Below are 19089 nucleotides of genomic sequence, written 5' to 3'. Positions count from 1 at the left end.
GGGCAAGTGGGGGCGTTTCAGGCACAGTCCTGGCGGCGCTGCCGGTTGTTTCATGGAACTGATGGGCTGGACGAGATGCGTCTGACCTTGATTGCGTCCTCAGCAGCGGAATTCGTGGAGAAGACAACGCTTTCCAGTCTCATCTTGAATTATCAGGACGAGGCTGAGCAAACTTGGGAGACGGCGTTGTAAGTCGTGCAAACTGTCTCGAGATTGTAAATCGTGCGACAAAGAGTTCACGATCTAGGCCTTTCTAATCTGCCATTTTTGGTAGAGAAGGCATGCTGGCAGTGGCTGGTTTTCTTATTTTGGGGTGGTAACCGACAAACTGTCTTGTGGCAGCCGCAAACATTGACCGAGGGAAACAGAGAGCGTCCTCACTCAACCCTTGTTGCATCTCTCATCCTGTTCCGTTCCGTGTGCCTGCATCAGACGGACATGAGCGAGGCATGACAGACGAACACAGCAGCAATCTCGATGCAGGCTGATGCAATCTCTCGCGGTGCCGTGTGCCTCGGGTGGGTAGCGGCACAGCCCGACATAGCACGTTGGGCCCAGAAGTTGGGTAACCTTCCGAAGCGCCAGTCGTCGGCTCCAATCCCTGGGGCTGTCCTTGCTGGCCACTCCTCAAACCGTTCTCAAATACTAGCATTGAACAGGCCTTTTGCTAGTTTGCGTGCATGTCCCTGTACATGACTGTGTAAATAGGCAAGGCAAAAAGGCCCTGAACCCGGCAAGAACTCCGCCTGGCCCTGTCGATCTACTGGTACAGTTTGTAAAGACAAGGTTTCGGATTATTATAGCTTTTTTTTGGCGGACTTCGCCGCTTAGCAAAAATCTTAACTCGTGCAAACGCTGCAACGCGCTCAGCCGGCGGCGATGGCGGTCTTGCCATGGAGTGTCAGTTGCCGCAAAGTGGATGCTGACATGCAGGACTTGAAGGGTTCGAACGGCTGTCAGTGGAGAGGTTTCGAGGACGACAAGGGCCCTGCTGCCGTGCTCCGCTGCTGCCGGGCATTGTTGGACATTCGTGACGACCGAACAAGAAGGGCCGGGCTGCCCAATGTGCCAGCACAAAACAAACGTGGAATGACGGGATGAGGTTTTGATGCGAGCGAATGCCCTCAGAGAAGCGGTGGGCTTCCTGTCAAATGATGGAACCAACCCACCCGCAACCCATCGTGGCTCCATTTGATCAAGGGTTGAAAGGGTTGAGAGAGGGGGGGGTGTAAGAGGTGGCGGATGTGCAAGGGCCTCAGGTTGGGTGCGGCCCTGGCGGCGTCGATAAAGTGGGACCGTGCCATTTCCGTGTGGGGCAGTTCCATACAATGGCAGACCCCTGGGCCTGGCCGGTCAGCTTGCTCCTCATTCGGCGCATGGGAATTCAGGGAAGAAGCGCCCCTTCCCGCCTCGTATTTCTTCCCCTTCCTCAGCCCTCGCATCCGAACCTAAAGCAGTTGGCCTTCTCCACGACCTCCCTTGAACCCCGCGAACTTGACGATCTGGAAGGGCATTTTCATGGTGTAACACGCGCGTTTACACCAGACTTTGCCATCCCTTCCTATCGCGTGCGCTCAACCTACCCTCAGTTCCAGCGCCCCTTTTCCCTCTTTCCCTCTTTCCTCCCATCCCCCGTCGAGTTCGTTCATCACCTTCGTTTCGAGCGACTTGCGACTTTCGATCCCCGGGCTGTTGATCGTGATCTGCTCAGTTTGCCAGTGGACGACCCCCGCACGCGTGCAGCACATTTGTGACTTGCTTACCTGCAACCTGGATCCCGAACCGTCACGATTCGAGCCGAACATCCCGACGTCATATCCTCAAATCCCCCCCGTTCGACGATAGGTTACCTGCACTCCCCGCGCTTGGTGAACTCCGGCCCAGGTGCTCATATTTGATCAACGTGGCGTGACATAGTGGCTGCAGGTCGCGGTTCCGCCGTTTCCCTTTGCGCATATCGAGATGCCGCCCTACAACCGGCCGGTCAGCTTTTCCGAGCGAAGAGGTGCCGTCTTCAACGAGGAATTGTCGTTGAACACCCACAATGTGAAACTGTCGCAGCAACGGCCAAGGGGGCCACCGACACCGAGCATGAGTACGCCGGCAGCCGACTTCGAACAAGTTACTGGCTCGCCGCCACCCCCGCCGACGCCTGCAGCCTCTCCCGGGCCGTCACACTCGAGACTGAACTGGAGCAATGCGGGAGAGGATGAAGAGGCCTATCTTTCTGGGCTGCGAAAATATTTTGTGCAGTGCAATGGTGGTCAGAGGACCCGGCTGCTGGCAGACCTCTTGAACCTTTGCACCAGTGGGCAACTGAGCTTTGTTCACCAGTTTGTCAGCCCCCTGCTCAAGAAGGATCCTTTCACCACCCTTCCGGATGAGTTGTGTCTTCGAGTGCGTTTCCGACCTTTTAGATCTTGACCCTGGACCCCGCGACTGACGTTTTGTAGATCCTTTCCTTCATCGATGACCCGAAAGTCCTAGCCCGCGCGTCGCAAGTGTCGCGGAGATGGCGGGATTTGCTAAGTGATGACATGACATGGAAGAACCTGTGCGTGAAGCATGACTACCAGCGGAGGTTATCCGAGGTCCAACAGTCTTCTATGCAACTAGTTGCCACCGCAAGGCCCGAGGCCTATTCCTTTGGCCAACAAGACGAGGACTCGGCAAGCCAAGGATTCTCCGCACTCACCTCGACTTCTCTACCGGCAACCTTCAACATGGATTCGAATGCACGGCCCGTACTCAGGACCTACAAGTCCCACTTCAAGCAGAGGTACCTAGTTGATGCCGCTTGGCGTACCGGCGGCCGCAACGTGTCGCGCAACATAACACAAGACGGCGGCGTTGTTACGAGCCTGCACCTCACTTCCAAGTATATCATCGTGGCTCTCGATAATGCCAAAATCCACGTGTTTGATACTGAGGGGAACGCCCTCCGTACATTGCAGGGCCATGTCATGGGCGTCTGGGCTATGGTTCCTTGGGACGACATCCTGGTCAGCGGCGGGTGTGATCGTGATGTCCGTGTTTGGGATCTGGCTACTGGGTGAGTTGTGCTTCCATCCGATAGAGTCTAGCGTTGCTAACCATCCCATAGTGCATGCCTGCACACGCTGCGGGGCCACACCTCGACTGTTCGCTGCCTCAAGATGTCAGACGCCAACACCGCGATATCTGGGTCCAGGGACACGACTCTCAGGGTATGGGATATGAGGACCGGGGTGTGCAAGAACGTGCTTGTAGGCCACCAAGCGAGCGTCCGTTGTTTGGAGATCAAGGGCGACATCGTGGTTTCCGGAAGCTACGACGCAACGGCAAAGGTTTGGAGCATTTCGGAGGGCAGGTGTCTGCACACACTCCAGGGTCACTACAGCCACATCTATGCGATCGCTTTCGACGGGCAGCGGGTAGCAACTGGAAGCTTGGACACCAGCGTCAGGATATGGAACGCTCAGACTGGGTAAGTTATTCTGGCCCACTACATGCTTCTCCCAGCCGAACTAACTGATCGTTCTAGCGAGTGCCAAGCGATTCTCCAGGGGCATACATCGCTTGTGGGGCAACTGCAGATGCGCGGCGGCACCCTTGTCACTGGCGGCAGCGACGGATCTGTAAGGGTATGGTCCCTTGAGAGGTTCTGCGCCATCCACCGCCTTGCAGCCCATGACAACAGCGTCACAAGCCTGCAGTTTGACGACACCCGGGTAGTCAGCGGCGGGAGCGACGGGCGGGTCAAGGTTTGGGACCTCAAGACAGGCAACCTTGTCCGCGAGCTGGTCACCCAAGGCGAAGCAGTCTGGCGCGTTGCCTTTGAGGAGGAAAAGTGCGTGGCTATGGCCTTGAAGAACAGCAGGACTGTCATGGAGGTAAGCGGACAACAGCCACCTTTTACCTCATCCACAGCACGTACTAATTCAATCTCTAGGTGTGGTCCTTCTCCCCTCCGGAAGAGATGCTGCTGGACGAGCAATCCATGCTGCCTCCGAAGCGAAGGCTCGACGGGCCAGTACCAGACCGGCCGCTCAGTGCATTCTCCCTAGATTACCGAGCATCTACCTCCGCAAGCGGCATACAGGACGTGGATATGACGGATGCCGGGCCTTCAACAGCGCCCCTTCAACAAAGCGGCCCGACCTTCTTCCACGATGAATAAAGAGGCGTTATCACGGATATATTGCGGCGAGCACATTTTTCATTTTTTATTTACTCGCAGATACCCCCCTTCAAAGCGGCTCGCAAGCGCAAGACTTGTTCGTTTCCTTGTTGCACCGAAAGGCGACACACGGGGATACGGTACGAAGCGCAATGACACACAGAGAGAGAGATACGGGCATTGTTACGGCGTTCCAAATTACACACAATTAGCATGGCGGTTTCGGCAAAGATATCAGGGTTGCCATTAGGCAAACAAGCATTGGAAGGATGAATTTTCAACATTGGGCTCGAATTCGGATTTTACAAGGTCGCCGTCGTGTGGGGAGTACTCAAGCATTACATGCTGCTGATGTTGAGATCATGTGGGGGCTGGCCTCGTTGTGAGATGGCGCAGTCCTTGCGGAGTTTGAACTAGAGAGCTGTCAGTTTATGTGTGTATGGAGTGATTGTAATAGAGTGGCCTATTGTCCCAAGGTGTGCATGGTTGCGTTTCTTCCCATTGTTCAGACTAAAGTACCTACCTAGTTTAAGATGGAATGATGGACCAACTTCGGTCATCCCCACCAAGTAGGTCCGATTCTCGGGTCAAGTCCTGGGTATTCGCAGCGTCGTTAACTCTCAGCTTTGGCGATTCTGAAGCTTTTAAATATAGCAATGCAGCCAAGTTAATGTCACCGTAGCTTGATGCCTAAATTACCCAATTGTCTATTCTGAGTGATATTTGCGTTTATTGTGAATTCAAGGCCGCATAGACGCAACAGCACACCAAAGGTTCCTCTTATCTCTCGATCTGACAGTCCCACTTGGTGCGATCTTGGCCGGTCCTCTCCGAGCTGTCACAAATAGCGTGAAGGTCCGATGGGCCCGGACAGCCAGCCCCAACCCATGCTAACTCTCCCAAATCGGTTTAGCCCGGGTTCAACAAGCATCATTCCGTTGCCCCAACGCCAAAAACTGGGCCGCCCTTTTTCTCAAACTGCTTGCAGGGCCAGCTTTGCAGCGGAAGCAGAACTTTGCGATCTCGCATACCCACACCGGTTTTCTTCTTCTTCTTTCCCGTTCTATTTTTTTCTCTTCGCCCTCCACCTCCACCCTGTCACATCACACACAATGTTCTCGCGAGCCGTCCGGATATCGCGGGTAGCGCCCCTCCGCGCTGCTCCGCGCGCCCAAGCTGCCTCGATTGTCGCCCGGAGGACGGTCACAACGAATGCGGCTTCGGCGGAGGTCGATAAGAGCTCAATTCCTCAGGTGAGTGAATGGCGGGGCAGGCGGTTGTGGCCTTTTTGGGACCAATGCCATGGATATTTTTGGTTTGCGAGGTTTCCGGGGTTTGGTGGGCTGGGTTGGGCTTGGGCGAGGAATTGGCGCTTTTTACTAACGCTGGTGTTCCGAATAGGGCGAGGAGGAGCCTTTCCACATCAAGCTCAACGATGAGAGCTTCGAGACCTACGAGCTCGACCCGCCTCCCTACACGCTCGAGGTGACTAAGAAGCAGCTGAAGGACATGTACCGCGACATGGTGGTTGTCAGGTAGGCATTGATGGTCTGGAAACACCGCAGAACTTCGCCCGGCTGACGCTGGTGTTTGATAAGGCAAATGGAGATGGCCGCCGACAGGCTATACAAGGAGAAGAAGATCCGGGGTTTCTGCCATCTTTCCACCGGCCAGGAGGCTGTCGCCGTCGGTATCGAGCATGCGATCAACAAGGACGACGATGTTATCACCTCGTACCGGTGCCACGGCTTTGCCTACATGCGCGGCGGTACCGTCCGCTCCATCATTGGTGAGCTGCTTGGCCGTCGTGAGGGTATTGCGTACGGCAAGGGTGGCTCCATGCACATGTTCACCAAGGGCTTCTACGGCGGCAACGGTATCGTCGGTGCTCAGGTCCCGGTCGGTGCCGGTCTGGCTTTTGCCCAGAAGTACACCGACAGCAAGAAGGCGACCGTCATTCTCTACGGTACGGACTCTAGTACTATATCATTTGAGAGCTGTGTCGCTGACGATTCATAGGTGATGGTGCCAGCAACCAGGGTCAAGTCTTTGAGGCTTTCAACATGGCGAAGCTCTGGAAGCTCCCCGCCCTTTTCGGCTGCGAGAGTGAGTTCGCTTCTCGGTTCCTGTTGGGTGGCAATGGCTTACTGACGATTACATAGACAACAAGTACGGCATGGGCACGTCTGCGGCGCGCTCGTCGGCCCTGACGGACTACTACAAGCGTGGGCAGTACATCCCCGGTCTGAAGGTCAACGGCATGGACATCCTTGCCGTCAAGGCCGCCGTTCAGTACGGTAAGCAGTGGACTGAGGAGGGCAATGGCCCGCTGGTATTGGAGTACGTCACCTACCGGTACGGCGGCCACTCCATGTCCGACCCCGGCACCACCTACCGCACCCGTGAGGAGATTCAGCGCATGCGGTCGACCAACGACCCCATCGCTGGCCTTAAGCAGCACATTCTCGACTGGGGCGTTGCTCAGGAGGACGAGCTCAAGACCATTGACAAGGAGGCTCGCAGCCACGTCAACGAGGAGGTCGTCGCTGCTGAGGCTATGGCCCACCCTGAGGCCACCCCCAAGATCCTGTTCGAGGACATCTACGTCCGGGGTTCCGAGCCGCAGTTCATCCGAGGCCGTACACCGGATGAGGCCTTCTACTTTAACTAAAAGATCATCTGGAGCCGAGTCTTGTGTTGATGGATTAAACCAGGGAGGACGGATTTATGCCGGAACTGCGAGGTTCTAAGCGTTAGGGAGTTTTTTTTGTACATTATCCTAATCTGCTATAGAGCCTGGGACGGTCCTGAAATTGAGGTTCGGAAATGGGAAGCCTTGATATTTACAGACTTGTACACTTGCTACCTACCTAATTCCATTGGAGTTACGAATACCTTGTAAAGATACCTGTACCAAAAGGTCCTGAGCTTCTCTCGGCGATGTTACCCGCTTCCGTCTGTGGTCCAGGCGGTTCCATTGAGGCGCTAGCCTTACTAGCCTAACCAGCTCATGTGACCTGCTGGGCCACTTTACGCGACCCCTGCCAAATCTGGCTGCTGCCTTCGCCAAAAGTCGCGTCTAAGCGCGTCACGTCAATTGAGTTGCGCCGCCCAATTCATTGCAGCCAATGCCTGGATCACGATGCCAATTGCGCCTGCCACAATGCAGGGCTCTGCCTGATCGAGCCGCTTTGCACTGCCCTTCTTCTAGGTCTCTCCCCTACTCTTCTGTGAGGTTTCTATCTTCAACTCCACATATAAAAATCTCAAGAACAGGAAGGAGTTCGTCTTCCCCCCATCCATTGTTCGCAACCACCCTCTCGTCACGCCACGCAAACTTGGCCTCGCGATTCCCGGTTTTTCATCTCCCACCTCCCCGTCACGCAAGTGTCAGGAACTCCACGACCGGCTGTCGACTCTATCGCCCCTACCTCTGGAGCGGAACCCCGCCCGCAACCCTCAATCGCTACCGCACGCTGCCGCTGCCTTTAGAACTGAAACGCAGTATTACCGGTTGGGGAGGATACAGTGAAGCCACCATGGCGCCAAAACAGGCAACACTGGGGTACGTGAAGAGTGGACAAACCACGTTGGGGTGGGTAATTACGAAAAAAGACTGCTTTTTGGTAATCACCTGCCGGCGAGGGTTGCGTCATTCTTATTTTTTTCTTCGATGGGTTGTCGGGAGGAGATTGTGCTGACATGAGGTTGTAGCAAGTTCTTTGGCCAGGCAAATGGGGCCAAGAGGAAGCCGGCGCCGACCCAGCAGACGAAGTTGAGTTTCTCGACGAAGGCGAGCGATAATGCCAAGAAGGCTGTCAAGGAGGCCGCTGCGAAGGAAGAGGAGAAGGTAAAAGAGGAGGAGAAGGAGGAGGAGGATGAGGAGGAGGTTGAGAAGGTTGAGTCAGACAAAGGTACGCCGGTGTTAAGGGGTAGTGGGATAAGGCTGGGAGTTGGCTAACATGGCCGAAACCCACAGAGACGAGCAAAAAGAGAGAACGGCCTACGAAATCGGCTGCGGCTGTGAAGACCAAAAAGGATGCTGTTGAGGAGGAAGACGCCGAGGTAGTAGCCCCTGCCAGCAAGCGGCCGAGAAGGGGAAGAAAGGTCGTTGAGGACGATGAGGACGAAGCCATGGAGGATGCGCCAACACCAGAGCCCAAAAAGTCTAAAAAGGCTGCTTCCCCGAAGCCGAAATCACCGCGAAAGAAGGCCACCGAGACAACACCGGCCATGAAAACAAAGGCCGAGGAGGATACTCCAGAGTCGTCCTCCGAGGTTGAAGAAGAGGGATCTCAAAGCGAGGGAGAAAAGCCCGGAGTTGCGGCTAAGGCGCGCCAAAAGGTTCAAGCGAGCCTCAAGTCGGAGGCTAAGCATCCATATCCGGATTGGAAAAAGGGCGAGCCAGTGCCGTATGCTGCCCTCTGCACTACCTTTTCCCTAGTGGAGCTTACCACCAAGAGGCTCGAGATCATGGCGCACTGCTCCCTCTTCCTGCGCCAGGTTTTACGGCTTACACCAGATGACCTCCTACCGACCGTCTTACTCATGATTAACAAGCTCGCCCCTGATTACGCCGGTATCGAGCTCGGCATCGGCGAGTCACTGATTATGAAGGCGATAGGCGAGTCGACCGGACGCAGTTTGGCAGTCATCAAGCAGGATCAGAAGGAGATCGGCGACCTCGGCCTGGTTGCCGTTAAGTCAAGGTCAACGCAGCCCACCATGTTCAAGCCCAAGCCGCTCACGGTACAGGGTGTTCTCAAGGGACTTATGGGGATTGCCACGGTGACCGGCAATGGCGCGCAGGGCAAAAAGGTGGACGGTATTAAGAAACTCCTATCGGCGGCGGATTCGACTGGAAACCGCAAGGTAGACATCACCAAGGACAAGGGCGGCCCAAGCGAAGCCAAGTACATCGTTCGCTTCCTGGAAGGGAAGCTGAGGCTTGGGCTAGCCGAAAGGACAGTCATTGTCTCACTAGCGCAGGCCATGGTGGCGCACGAGGCGGCTCAGAAGGGCGGAGTGCCGAGTAGCGGTGATATTGAGAAGGGGGAGTCCATTCTCAAAACGGTGTACAGGTTTGTTGCTTGCTTCCCGAGTGTTGACCTCCATACTAACATTTTCCAGCGAACTGCCCAGCTACGATGTCATCATCCCCGCGATGGTGGAGCATGGCATCCAGAACCTTAGAGAGCACTGCAAGCTGAGGCCTGGTGTCCCCCTCAAGCCCATGTTGGCGAAGCCTACCAAGGCCATCACCGAAGTCCTTGACCGCTTCGAAAACCAGACCTTCACATGCGAGTACAAATATGACGGTGAGAGAGCTCAGATTCACTACGTCGCCAAAGACACGGACGAGGAGCTCAGCCAGTCGGCGATGAGCGCCACCAAGGAGGTCGGCAAAGGTGTGGCTGCCATCTTTTCGAGGAACTCAGAAGATCTGTCCAAGAAATACCCCGACGTTCTCGCCAAGCTTCCCACCTGGGTCAAGGAGGACACCAAGAGCTTTGTCCTGGATTGCGAGTCGGTCGCGTGGGATGTTGAGGAGAAGAAGGTCCTTCCCTTTCAGCAGCTCATGACGCGGAAGAAGAAGGATGTCAAGGTGGAAGATGTCAAGGTCAAGGTGTGCGTATTTGCCTTTGACCTGCTCTACCTGAACGGGGAGGCGGTCGTGAAGAAGTCCCTGAGGGAGCGCCGCGAGCTGCTCCACAAGTCTTTCCAGTCCGTTGAGGGCGAGTTTTCCTTTGCCACATCCATGGACGGCCAAGAACTTGATGATATCCAGACGTTCCTAGACGAATCAGTCAAGGCCTCCTGCGAGGGTTTGATGGTCAAGATGCTGGATGGCGAGGAGAGTGGGTACGAGCCGAGCAAGCGGAGTCGGAATTGGCTGAAGGTATGTCACAACGCGATCCATGAACAAGTGAGCCCCAACTAACACCGACCAGATCAAGAAGGATTACCTCTCCGGCATCGGCGACTCCCTGGATCTCGTCGTTCTGGGCGCCTACCACGGCAAGGGCAAACGCACCTCGGTCTACGGCGCGTTCCTTCTGGCTTGTTACAACCCGGCTACCGACACATACGAGACGGTGTGCAACATTGGCACCGGTTTCAGCGAGGCGGTGCTCGAGGAGCTACACGGCTCGCTCTTCCAGATCGTCATTGACCGTCCAAAGCCCTTCTACGCGCACAGCTCCGGCGGACAGCACCAGCCCGACGTCTGGTTCGAGCCGAAGTATGTCTGGGAAGTCAAGACAGCTGATCTGACGCTCAGCCCGCGGTACAAGGCGGGTATGAAGGAGGGTGTTGACCCGGGAGGTGAAAAGGGTATCAGTCTACGGTTCCCCAGGTTCATCAAGATTCGTGACGACAAAAAGCCGGATGAGGCGACCAGCAGCCGGCAGGTGGCTGAGATGTACCGGAAGCAGGAGAGCGTGGCCAAGAGCAAGGGGCCGGCGGTGGATGATGATTTTGAGTATTGAGGGAGTGAATTAGTACGTGTCTATCGGTCTGTTGACCTTTTGGTGTCATATATAGTATCAATGACCAGGACATGCAGACTTTGCTCTCCCAGTTACGACGTCCGTTCCTACAGTCCTTAGAATGTCCTTGTCCTTCAAAGCCCTCGACATGGGACCTCGACTGAACCTCGATGATGACAGTCCGGTCAGGCGTTTCCCAACACGCAACCAACTGAACACAAACAGGCCGGTTTGACGCTCGGTTTTCTCTCCAAAGCCCAGCCTCGTCCCCATGGCCCACCAGACAAGCAAGCCCCCCCCCCCAAGTCTGGTGTGATGTAAAGCCATGTGGTCATCTTCGCGGCTGAGCGTTGTCCAGGAGCCAGGCACCTCGTCAAGCCCTTGACTGCCCAATCTCTCTTCATATCGATGTCGTGAGGCGAATTGTGGTGTTTGGCTGCCATGGCCGCCCAACATGGCCGCTCACCTTGCCGAAAGGGGTGCTTCGCCCGGCCCCCCCTTGCGTTTAGCGAGTTTGTGTTGGTTGCCAACGGTCGACACAGCCATGTCTCAAGATGCACTTTTGTTGGTTCTCTGTTAACCCCGCACGACAGATCATTTACACACACAGCACATTCTGTTGCTGCTGTTGTTGCTGCCTTTGGGGCGGGGTATGGATGTCGACGTGGCAGGCATTTTGAGAAGGCTGACCTGATCTCCCGAGATTGCCTTGGGTTCCGTTGGGTTTTGTGAGGGGGGGTGAGCAATCGCCATTCATTCGCTGTCGGCCTCGGTGACCGGCTTCGCGGTGAAAGCCTGCTGTCGTGAACGAGTACTTCCACATGGGCTTTTCGTCTTATCGCCTTGATGGGTAGTGTCGGATCTGGCTCGCGGCCCACGGGTTGCCAGGTCCACGGGTTGCCGGGTCGCTATCATAACAGACTGACCAAGGAAGTAACTGTCTGGCGTGGTGTCAGTTCGGTAGGAAGTGTCTATAAAGAGCCCGTGGGCTTATGGAACGGGAGGTTGTCACAATCACCGCCTGTCGTTTTGTCTTCGCACCTCTTGGTTAAGCCTTCAGCTCTCAGGTTTCCAGCTTCTACCCAACTCCTCCGTCGGCTCCTGTGACGATGGTGAAACTCCTCGACGCTCTCACTACGCCGAATGTCGGAGTAGATTCCGCATTAATCCCCCCAGGCCAGAATACTGAGTCCAACACGAGAGTTACTGTCAGTGACTGGCAACCATGGGCTGACTTTAATTACGACACTCTCACTCGAATCTTTCAGAGAGAACTCAGCCAAGAATACCGCGGCGAGCGGGAACCGAGGCCCCTCTACAATGATTTGAGAATCCACAACGAGGAGAGTTTTGAGGACCTTCTACGGAGGTTCGTCACTCCCGTGGTCAACTACGCCTTGGAAGGGCAAGCCATATCCTGTCATTACGGTCGCGGGACCAGATGCCCGAACAGGGACTCGTACAAGCCCGACTGGTCGCTGGTGTCGGAGCATCACATCAACGGGGAGGGGGGTTACCGAAACCTACTCCCCGGCGACACCAAACTCGACGCTAAGTGGCAACCGGATATGATTGACACGAGGGATTACGGCGAATGGCAAAAGGTCGTTTCACAGGTCGCCACCTACATGGCCTGCTACTTTTCGAGGTACGGATTCATCATCACGGACACGGTCTTGGTCGTCCTCAGAATCACCCGCCAGGAAGTGGGACCCGGTCTAGCAGCCAGTCGCTCCCGCCGCCCACGGGGGCCTAATCCAGCTGCCAGCCATGCGAGACACCCGTCAGACGTATCCATGACCTCGGACGGCTCGACCTTCATCGACAACGACGCACTGAACTGGGACTATCACGACCCCGAATACGCCATCGTGCCGTGGGCCGCGCACGGCCGGGGACGCCTCACCATCAAGCTCGCGCTCTGGTGCCTGGCCAAGATGGCGTCGACGGGCGACAACACCATCGATTACTGCTACCCGGACCTGGACAGCTGGCGCATCGCGGCGGACTCGGCCGGGTACGTGCACAACACGTCCGGGGCGAGAAAGGCGCGGCTCTCCGAACGGGATCGGCACGCCGAACCCAACCACGGGGAAGAGCCGTCCGCGTGGGCTGGGGAGCAGCAAGGCGACGACGGGGGCCAACCATCGGCGGCGGCGGCGGCGTGGGAGGCGGGCGAGGCCGGGCTCAGGCTCGGGCTCGGGCTCGGGCTCGGGCCAGAGTACCACTCGAGCCTGGCCGGTCCCAGCACTGCCACCGGCTATGATGACGCGCACTTCAGCCAGGTGAGCAGTCCGCTCGCGGAGGGGGCGGTTGAATTTGAGGGTTATGCTGGTGGGCGTGCCGAGGACGTCGGCGGCGGCGATGGCGGTGATGGCCCCCGCGAGTATAACGCCGATGATTACGACGACGGCGACGGTGGCAATGATGAGGACGAGGATGATGATGACCAGACTGTGGTTGGGCCCACGGTCAAGCGCTTGGTCGTCACGATTCAGAAGAGCAGGCTGGGAAAAAAGTTGTACTTTGTGGACGCCAAAGGGAATGACCGGACCACGTCGAGAGAGAAGCGGCGCAAGGTTGAGGGTGGATACGAGTTGGGCGGGAGGAAGCACGTCTACTTCACCAAGAAATTTCCTTGATATGTCAGTTGGTGGTTACTTTGAGTGGTGGTTAGATACCTAAGTAGGTGGACGCCCCGTGGACAAAAAAAGCCGAACTCCAAATGTAGGCACCGACGAGACCTTTGACGAGAGGAACGAAAAGAAAACCGTTCGGGGGACCGTCTACTTTTTATTTTGCTCGATTTCCTTTATTTATTTTGCTCGGCTTCCTTTATTTCTTTGTGTTTTCTCGTTTTCTATTATCCTTCTTTCCCTTTTCTTGATTTCCTTCTCCCATTTCGAATTCGGCTTTTTTTGGCCAGAGCGAGGTGGGGCAGTTATAAGTTCGAATGAAACTCTTCCTGTGGCAACAGAATTATTTGTTCAAATTAACTAGGTAATTCACAAAGAATGACCGGTTGACATTGGGGCGAGCGAAGTCGACTATTCGTACTTTGAAACCTCGATACTTATTCGTAATGCAGCCTTCTCTGCACGGAACTTCTTCCATGGCCCCAAACCCCCAAAAGCCGAGGCAGATTAGAAACCTTGAGGCTAACTAACCAACTGTCAATAACTAACCGGTCTTCATCAAATAATTTGAGATTCCGGCACTTCTGGCAGGGGTCTGGTGGTCCAAACCAGGCAGGCGCCCGCTGCGCAGCAAACGGGCAAAACGAGAGAGTGCCTGAGACAAACAAGCCTGTTGGGAGCATTGTTAAGGAACATGTAACTAAATACACCCGTGCACCCACCACCTACCCAATTACACTTGTTTGCTCCCCTCGATTCCGCCTCCCATCTCGACCACACCAACCGTCAACCGTGGGCAAAAATGGCACGATTCCACGATGGCGGCGCAGAGATGCGCCGTCTCCACGAAGCGAGTATGCGAGCTCGGAAGCCATGGGTCGACGCGGCACAAACGCCATTCCGCGACGACGCGTTAATGGACGGGCCGCCAAGCTGTACCGCCGCCGACTTCGAGCTGCCCCGGCTCCGACGTTGCCCTCTGGATGCGGGCGACCTTGTCTGGGGTCCTCGCCTGGGTGAAGGGCTAGATGGATGTGTTTGGAAAGTCTGGTTCGGAGACGCAGGGCCGTTCGTCCTCAAGCTGGTAAGTCGGCCCCGGTTCGCAACTCCAAAGCCATCTCTTTACTTACGCGGATCTTCCTGCTGTCGCCAGTTTTGGGATAATGGGCCACCCGAGTTTGCCCACTACTACGCTGCGCAACGAGAATGCCAAGTTGCCGCCCTCCTCCAAATGATGGAGACGGCCGTGGAGCAGGCTGTGGCAGCCTCGCGCCCCATCTTGATCAACGCGAACCCAACAACCTGGGATGACGCGTTGGACAATCAAGCCGCCTTCTCCGACGAGGCCCGGATGACTCAGCAGTCGGCAACTCAACAGGAGCCGGAGCCCGGCTACCGGCACATAACGTCAACGCCGCGCATGAAGAGATGTTACGGCTGGCTGACCCTCGATAGCAGCGCGTTCAGCGAGTTGCCCTGGCAGCTGAGGCCGCCCGTCACCAAGGTTGGCAAGGTGGAACGCTTTATCCAGCCCGACAAAGAATACACGGCTATCGTGTACGAATATGTTGAGGAAGGCGAGAATGCTGTTGAGGCCGTGCAGGAGTCGATGGACTTTTTTTGGCTCGCCGGGTTCGGCTTTACTCTCTCCCCGCTGGAAAAGAACTGGAAGAGCGGCATGCTGGTGGACCTGTCGGATATTGTTCCTCCTCGCAGTTATGGCTGGAATCAACGATTATACGGCCAGGACTCAGCACTTCTACTTTTGGGGCGAGATCCAGAACCAGGGCAGCAAGGCTTCCTCACCTTCCGACGCCGTCCCCCTCGGAAAACCCAGCCTCCACACAGACCAACACGACCTGGCGCACGCGTAGGGCGTCCACGCCCAGTTCTTGCCGAAAGGAGGCACAGGTCACAAACACCAAGAAGGGGTGAAAGCACCGTAAGCAGCAATTGATTTGGGTAAGGGTGCTGGAAGATGGATGGAGGTGTGGGGGGGCAGGGTTAACACTCGTAATCTCAGTAGAAGAAAACAGAATCGTCTGATATATAACATCAACCCTCCGATATACCGTCACCGAGTCAATACTACAATGCTCCTATCCCCATCACTCTTCTGTTCTCGCCCCCTCAAAGTCACAATAACACAAAACCGCCAGACCCGCCGGCATCGAAACAAAACATCATGCCACCAAGCCCCTTCAAAAAGAAGCCAAGTCCACCCACCTCCGCCCAACCACCCCCTCCCGCATCTCCCTCCCCCTCGCCACCAACCTCTCCCTAAACCCTTCACACCACACCAACTCAACACCCCCATCCCCAACACCCGGCACCCCAACCGCACCCATCCCCATCCCCATCCCCCCGCCGCCCATCCCCATCTCCAACCCAAAACCCGCATTCATATGCCCCCCAAACCCAACCCCCACACCCACACCCACCCCAACACCACCCAACTCGCCAAAAAACCGCCCCACCACAAACAGCGCATGCCACAGCAGGTCGGGCTGCGCACACGATGATGATGATGATGATGGGTCTGCCAAGACGAACTCGAGCGCCCGGCACACGTCGGCTGCGGCGTCACGTACCCGCGGCAGCGAGTACCGCATGGGGTCGAGGGTTTGCAGGCGGGTTGGGAGGGGGAGGTCGGTGGGTTCGAGGAGGTTTTGCTGATGGGGGTGTGATTGGTGGTGGTGGTGGTGGGTGGGGGGACTTGGGTAGCCGGTTGTGGTTGTGGTGGTTGTGGAAGTGGTGGGGTTGGTGGTGGTGGTGCTGTGGTCGTAGGCTGTGACGGGGTCGATGACGGCGGCGAAATAGAGGCGCCAGATGGTTGGGTAGAAGAGCACCAGCGCGGTCCAGTAGTAGGATAGTGCTAGCGCGGTGTGGGCGTCGCGGAAGGTGAGGGGGTTGGGGAGGTGGTAAGGGTGGGGCGCTGTTGAGGGCTGGTTGGAAAGCCAGAATAGGGGTTGGCTGACTCCGGATGTTGGTGAGACTTGGAGGGTGGTGTACCATCTCCCGAGTTCTACTTCTAAGTCTAGGCAGTTGTTGAGCAAGTCTTGTGCCATCAAACGGCGGGTGATAGTGTGTTCTTGCGCTAGAACGCGGTCGGCACGCGCGAGGAGAGAAGGCAGCAAGGCGAGACTGTCGAAAAGTTGGTCAAGTGCGGACTTGGGATGGGCTTCGAACGGGGTTGAGAGCCATTGTGGTTCGGCGAGGAATGTTGGGGTGCGGTTGACGAGGGCGGTCATGATCTGTGTTTAGGGGGTGTCAGTAGGGTGGTAGATAAAAGGGGGGTAACCGCTGGAAAGTGGACGTACAGCGTTAGGCCGGTAGATCCGCACAAAAAAGTGGTGAGCGGGAAAGGCGCGGAAGTGCTCTGGCCCGAGTCGGCGGACGGTGTTGTTTTGTATTGACGGGTCTTTCCAAGGCGGCTGGTTGCTGAAGTACGAAGACGTGTTGTGCTGTTCTCGTCAGTCAGGGGTAAGCCACCACGCCACCGCCACCACTCCCATCACACACCTCGTAGAGAAACAAACAAGACCCGTCCATAGCCGCCCGCCCACCCCCTACCATCCCCTCCTCCGGCGTCCCAAGATGCACCAAGCACTGCGCCGCCAGTCGAAATTCCTCGTCGCCCATCCCCGGTTGAACATCCAGGGGCTCATAACCCGGCAAGGAGACATACATCCCCCCATCCTCATCACCTCGCCCCCTCACCACCCCATCCAAATCCGCCCTCAACCCCTCCACCCTCAACCTATACCTCCCCCCCTTCCCACGAACCACCGCCTCGACCGCATCATCCCACGCCGGCCTCGGCTCACCCTCCTGCACAGGCAGCACCATCCCCGGCCCCAACCTCAGCCCACCACCACCACCCAACCCCGGCCCCGGACTGGAACCCGCCCTACCCCCAGCCCCAGCCCCAGCCCCAGTCCCAGACCCAGCCCTAGACCCAACAACCACCCCCTCATCCCTCTCCACCCCCGCTCGCGACGCAGACACAGACCTCGCCACAGACCCAGGCGCAGGCGAAGCCTTCCTCGACGCGGGCGACCGCTTGGGCTTGACGATGCGGGGCGGGTGGGAGGAGCAGCGGCCCTGGTCCTCGAGGGTGCCGATGATGAAGACGGTCTCGCGCTCGTAGCCGGCGCAGGTGCGGCCGCCGTCCTGTGGAACACGGTCGGTGAGGTTAGCGGAGTGATTCTCTTTTTTTCTCCGGGGGAATGGTGGTGATGAGGGAGGAGGGAGGGGGGGGGGGGCTCTGTGGTGGTTTTCTCTGTTTACTTTCGGTGGGGGATTGGGAGTGGGAGGGATGGGTTTGGGGAGTTTGGGGGGGGTGTCTCAGCGGAAGCGCGCTCGGTTGGCTGGGGGAGGGGAGGGTGGTTTCGGAGGTGCCGGAAGGTGCGGGAAGTTTCCGTGGGCTCGGAAGGGGGCAATAGAAGGAGGCGGGCGTGGGCGTACCAAGCATTTTCGGCAGTAGGGCCGTTGGTTGTCGCACTGGAAGGGAGTAGCGGTGTGAGTTATGTTGGTCTGGGCCCGGTTGTTCGTGGCGCTGGCCGTTTGGGTTGTTGTGTATCGTGTTTTGACGTACCTTTACTCGACGAAGACGGCAGGCTAGAAGGAGAAAGTTAGTCTGCTAGTCCAAGGGGCAGAGGTGGTATGTTTTGCGGGGAGCACGACTTACTCTCGCAGCCTTTGTATTTGCCCGGAACGCCCACTTTGTGTCTCGATTAGTGATGTGGTTTCGCAAGTTATCTCCTGATATGGCAAGCCCGGTTGGCGGTCCACTGGCGGACAAGCTGGGCATCCAAGGACAAGGGGAAAGGTTTTCCAGAGACAAGAGAACGTCCTTACCCATGATGTATCAAGTTGAGAATCGAATAGAGGGTTTCGTGCTCGAGTGACTAGCGACGGTTGACGTGGGAGAGACTTGGGAAACAAGCGGCTCTTTGTATCCGAGCAGGAGCCGCTACAGGCCGGAAGACCATGCAATAGGGGTTGCAGTTAATCCTGGCCGGCGGTGATTCCGTTGAGTAGTGGTTGCTGACGATCCTAGCGGTCACCATATGAGTCGACCTTGGAATTAGACCAGGTCCGCCAAGCAAGTAAGAGATGACGGGTTACGCCCGGCAAGAAAATATATGATTAAAACACGCAGATGTCCCTCTGAACCGTGGAGATGTTACGAGATCCGGGAGCCAAGCGCATCCTATCTCCACATAGTCGACGAAGTCTTCCATGAAACCGTAGAACAATGCAGTATTACGTTGACAGCCCCTAGCTAGCTGGCTGAGGCCTCGCGCTTATACTACGGAGTGCGTCATGGTGCCCGCCGGAACAGGACCAGTGGTGACGCCTACCGACTTCCGAGCTACGGTTCTCCCATGCTGCCGGGGGTGAGTGCCGTTTTAGTATTTTGGGGACTTTGAGCAGGGCCCCGCCATGACTGCATGGAGAAAGCGCAGGAGATGGCTTTGGGGGGTGGAACACCCATCTTCAGGGCGGAGAGCTGAATGGGGAGTTCAAATGAGCTCCGGGGGAAGTCTGCCAAAACAAGGCTAGGTAGGTAGCAGGGCGCGAAGAAAGCGTGCCTCGGCGCTCCTAGTGAGCCCTACCATAGGGCTGAGGGAGCGAGCTGGAGAACCAGGGGCTCCGCCTGCAGCTAGTTTTAGCCGGCTAGTCAAACAGGGGGGTAAGCTCGCTGCTGCGTTGAGCGTGCGGATTGGCTCGGGCACGATTGGGGCATGCGGCACAGAGGGGAGCGAGACCCTCATTTGTGTAATCTTCGCAACCCGTCCAA

General features: G+C 56.7%; 7 protein-coding genes across 7 annotated transcripts; 5 read left to right on the top strand and 2 right to left on the bottom strand.

The window, feature by feature from the left end:
- The first annotated feature begins 1858 nt into the window (after nucleotides 1-1858).
- F5144DRAFT_283717 (quinon protein alcohol dehydrogenase-like superfamily) lies at nucleotides 1859-4184 on the top strand. The gene is made up of 5 exons (XM_066783737.1): nucleotides 1859-2397; nucleotides 2454-3052; nucleotides 3104-3466; nucleotides 3524-3872; nucleotides 3932-4184. Exons 1-5 carry the CDS (start codon nucleotides 1963-1965, stop codon nucleotides 4157-4159), a joined length of 1974 nt encoding a protein of 657 aa, XP_066641166.1. The 5' UTR covers nucleotides 1859-1962; the 3' UTR covers nucleotides 4160-4184.
- A 1087-nt stretch (nucleotides 4185-5271) lies between these two features.
- On the top strand, nucleotides 5272-6830 carry F5144DRAFT_604024 (dehydrogenase E1 component-domain-containing protein; the record flags this gene model as incomplete). The annotated part of the gene is made up of 5 exons (XM_066791322.1): nucleotides 5272-5412; nucleotides 5561-5694; nucleotides 5758-6125; nucleotides 6179-6265; nucleotides 6322-6830. 5 exons carry the CDS (start codon nucleotides 5272-5274, stop codon nucleotides 6828-6830), a joined length of 1239 nt encoding a protein of 412 aa, XP_066641165.1.
- Nucleotides 6831-7698: 868 nt separating this feature from the next.
- F5144DRAFT_549183 (ATP-dependent DNA ligase) lies at nucleotides 7699-10647 on the top strand (the record flags this gene model as incomplete). The annotated part of the gene is made up of 5 exons (XM_066787565.1): nucleotides 7699-7724; nucleotides 7874-8073; nucleotides 8139-9240; nucleotides 9290-10058; nucleotides 10111-10647. 5 exons carry the CDS (start codon nucleotides 7699-7701, stop codon nucleotides 10645-10647), a joined length of 2634 nt encoding a protein of 877 aa, XP_066641164.1.
- Nucleotides 10648-11430: 783 nt separating this feature from the next.
- Nucleotides 11431-13386, top strand: F5144DRAFT_283697 (uncharacterized protein). Its single transcript, XM_066783736.1, has one exon. It carries the CDS (start codon nucleotides 11757-11759, stop codon nucleotides 13287-13289), a length of 1533 nt encoding a protein of 510 aa, XP_066641163.1. The 5' UTR covers nucleotides 11431-11756; the 3' UTR covers nucleotides 13290-13386.
- A 699-nt stretch (nucleotides 13387-14085) lies between these two features.
- F5144DRAFT_494056 (uncharacterized protein) lies at nucleotides 14086-15240 on the top strand (the record flags this gene model as incomplete). The annotated part of the gene is made up of 2 exons (XM_066786016.1): nucleotides 14086-14367; nucleotides 14437-15240. 2 exons carry the CDS (start codon nucleotides 14086-14088, stop codon nucleotides 15238-15240), a joined length of 1086 nt encoding a protein of 361 aa, XP_066641162.1.
- A 244-nt stretch (nucleotides 15241-15484) lies between these two features.
- Nucleotides 15485-16534, bottom strand: F5144DRAFT_593931 (uncharacterized protein; the record flags this gene model as incomplete). The annotated part of the gene is made up of 1 exon (XM_066790513.1): nucleotides 15485-16534. The coding sequence occupies one exon, from the start codon at nucleotides 16532-16534 to the stop codon at nucleotides 15485-15487; it is 1050 nt and encodes a 349-aa protein (XP_066641161.1).
- A 659-nt stretch (nucleotides 16535-17193) lies between these two features.
- F5144DRAFT_549180 (uncharacterized protein) lies at nucleotides 17194-18147 on the bottom strand (the record flags this gene model as incomplete). Its single annotated transcript, XM_066787564.1, has 6 exons — nucleotides 17194-17235; nucleotides 17292-17456; nucleotides 17751-17786; nucleotides 17881-17903; nucleotides 17974-18006; nucleotides 18144-18147. The coding sequence occupies 6 exons, from the start codon at nucleotides 18145-18147 to the stop codon at nucleotides 17194-17196; spliced, it is 303 nt and encodes a 100-aa protein (XP_066641160.1).
- Between the last annotated feature and the right edge of the window lie 942 nt (nucleotides 18148-19089).

The sequence above is a fragment of the Chaetomium tenue genome (assembly GCF_020726465.1).
Source record: "Chaetomium tenue strain MPI-SDFR-AT-0079 chromosome Unknown F5144scaffold_5, whole genome shotgun sequence".
Lineage (NCBI taxonomy): Eukaryota > Fungi > Ascomycota > Sordariomycetes > Sordariales > Chaetomiaceae > Chaetomium > Chaetomium tenue.
The sequence above is the reverse complement of the archived record's forward strand: the minus strand, read 5'-3'. Positions and strand labels throughout refer to the sequence as shown.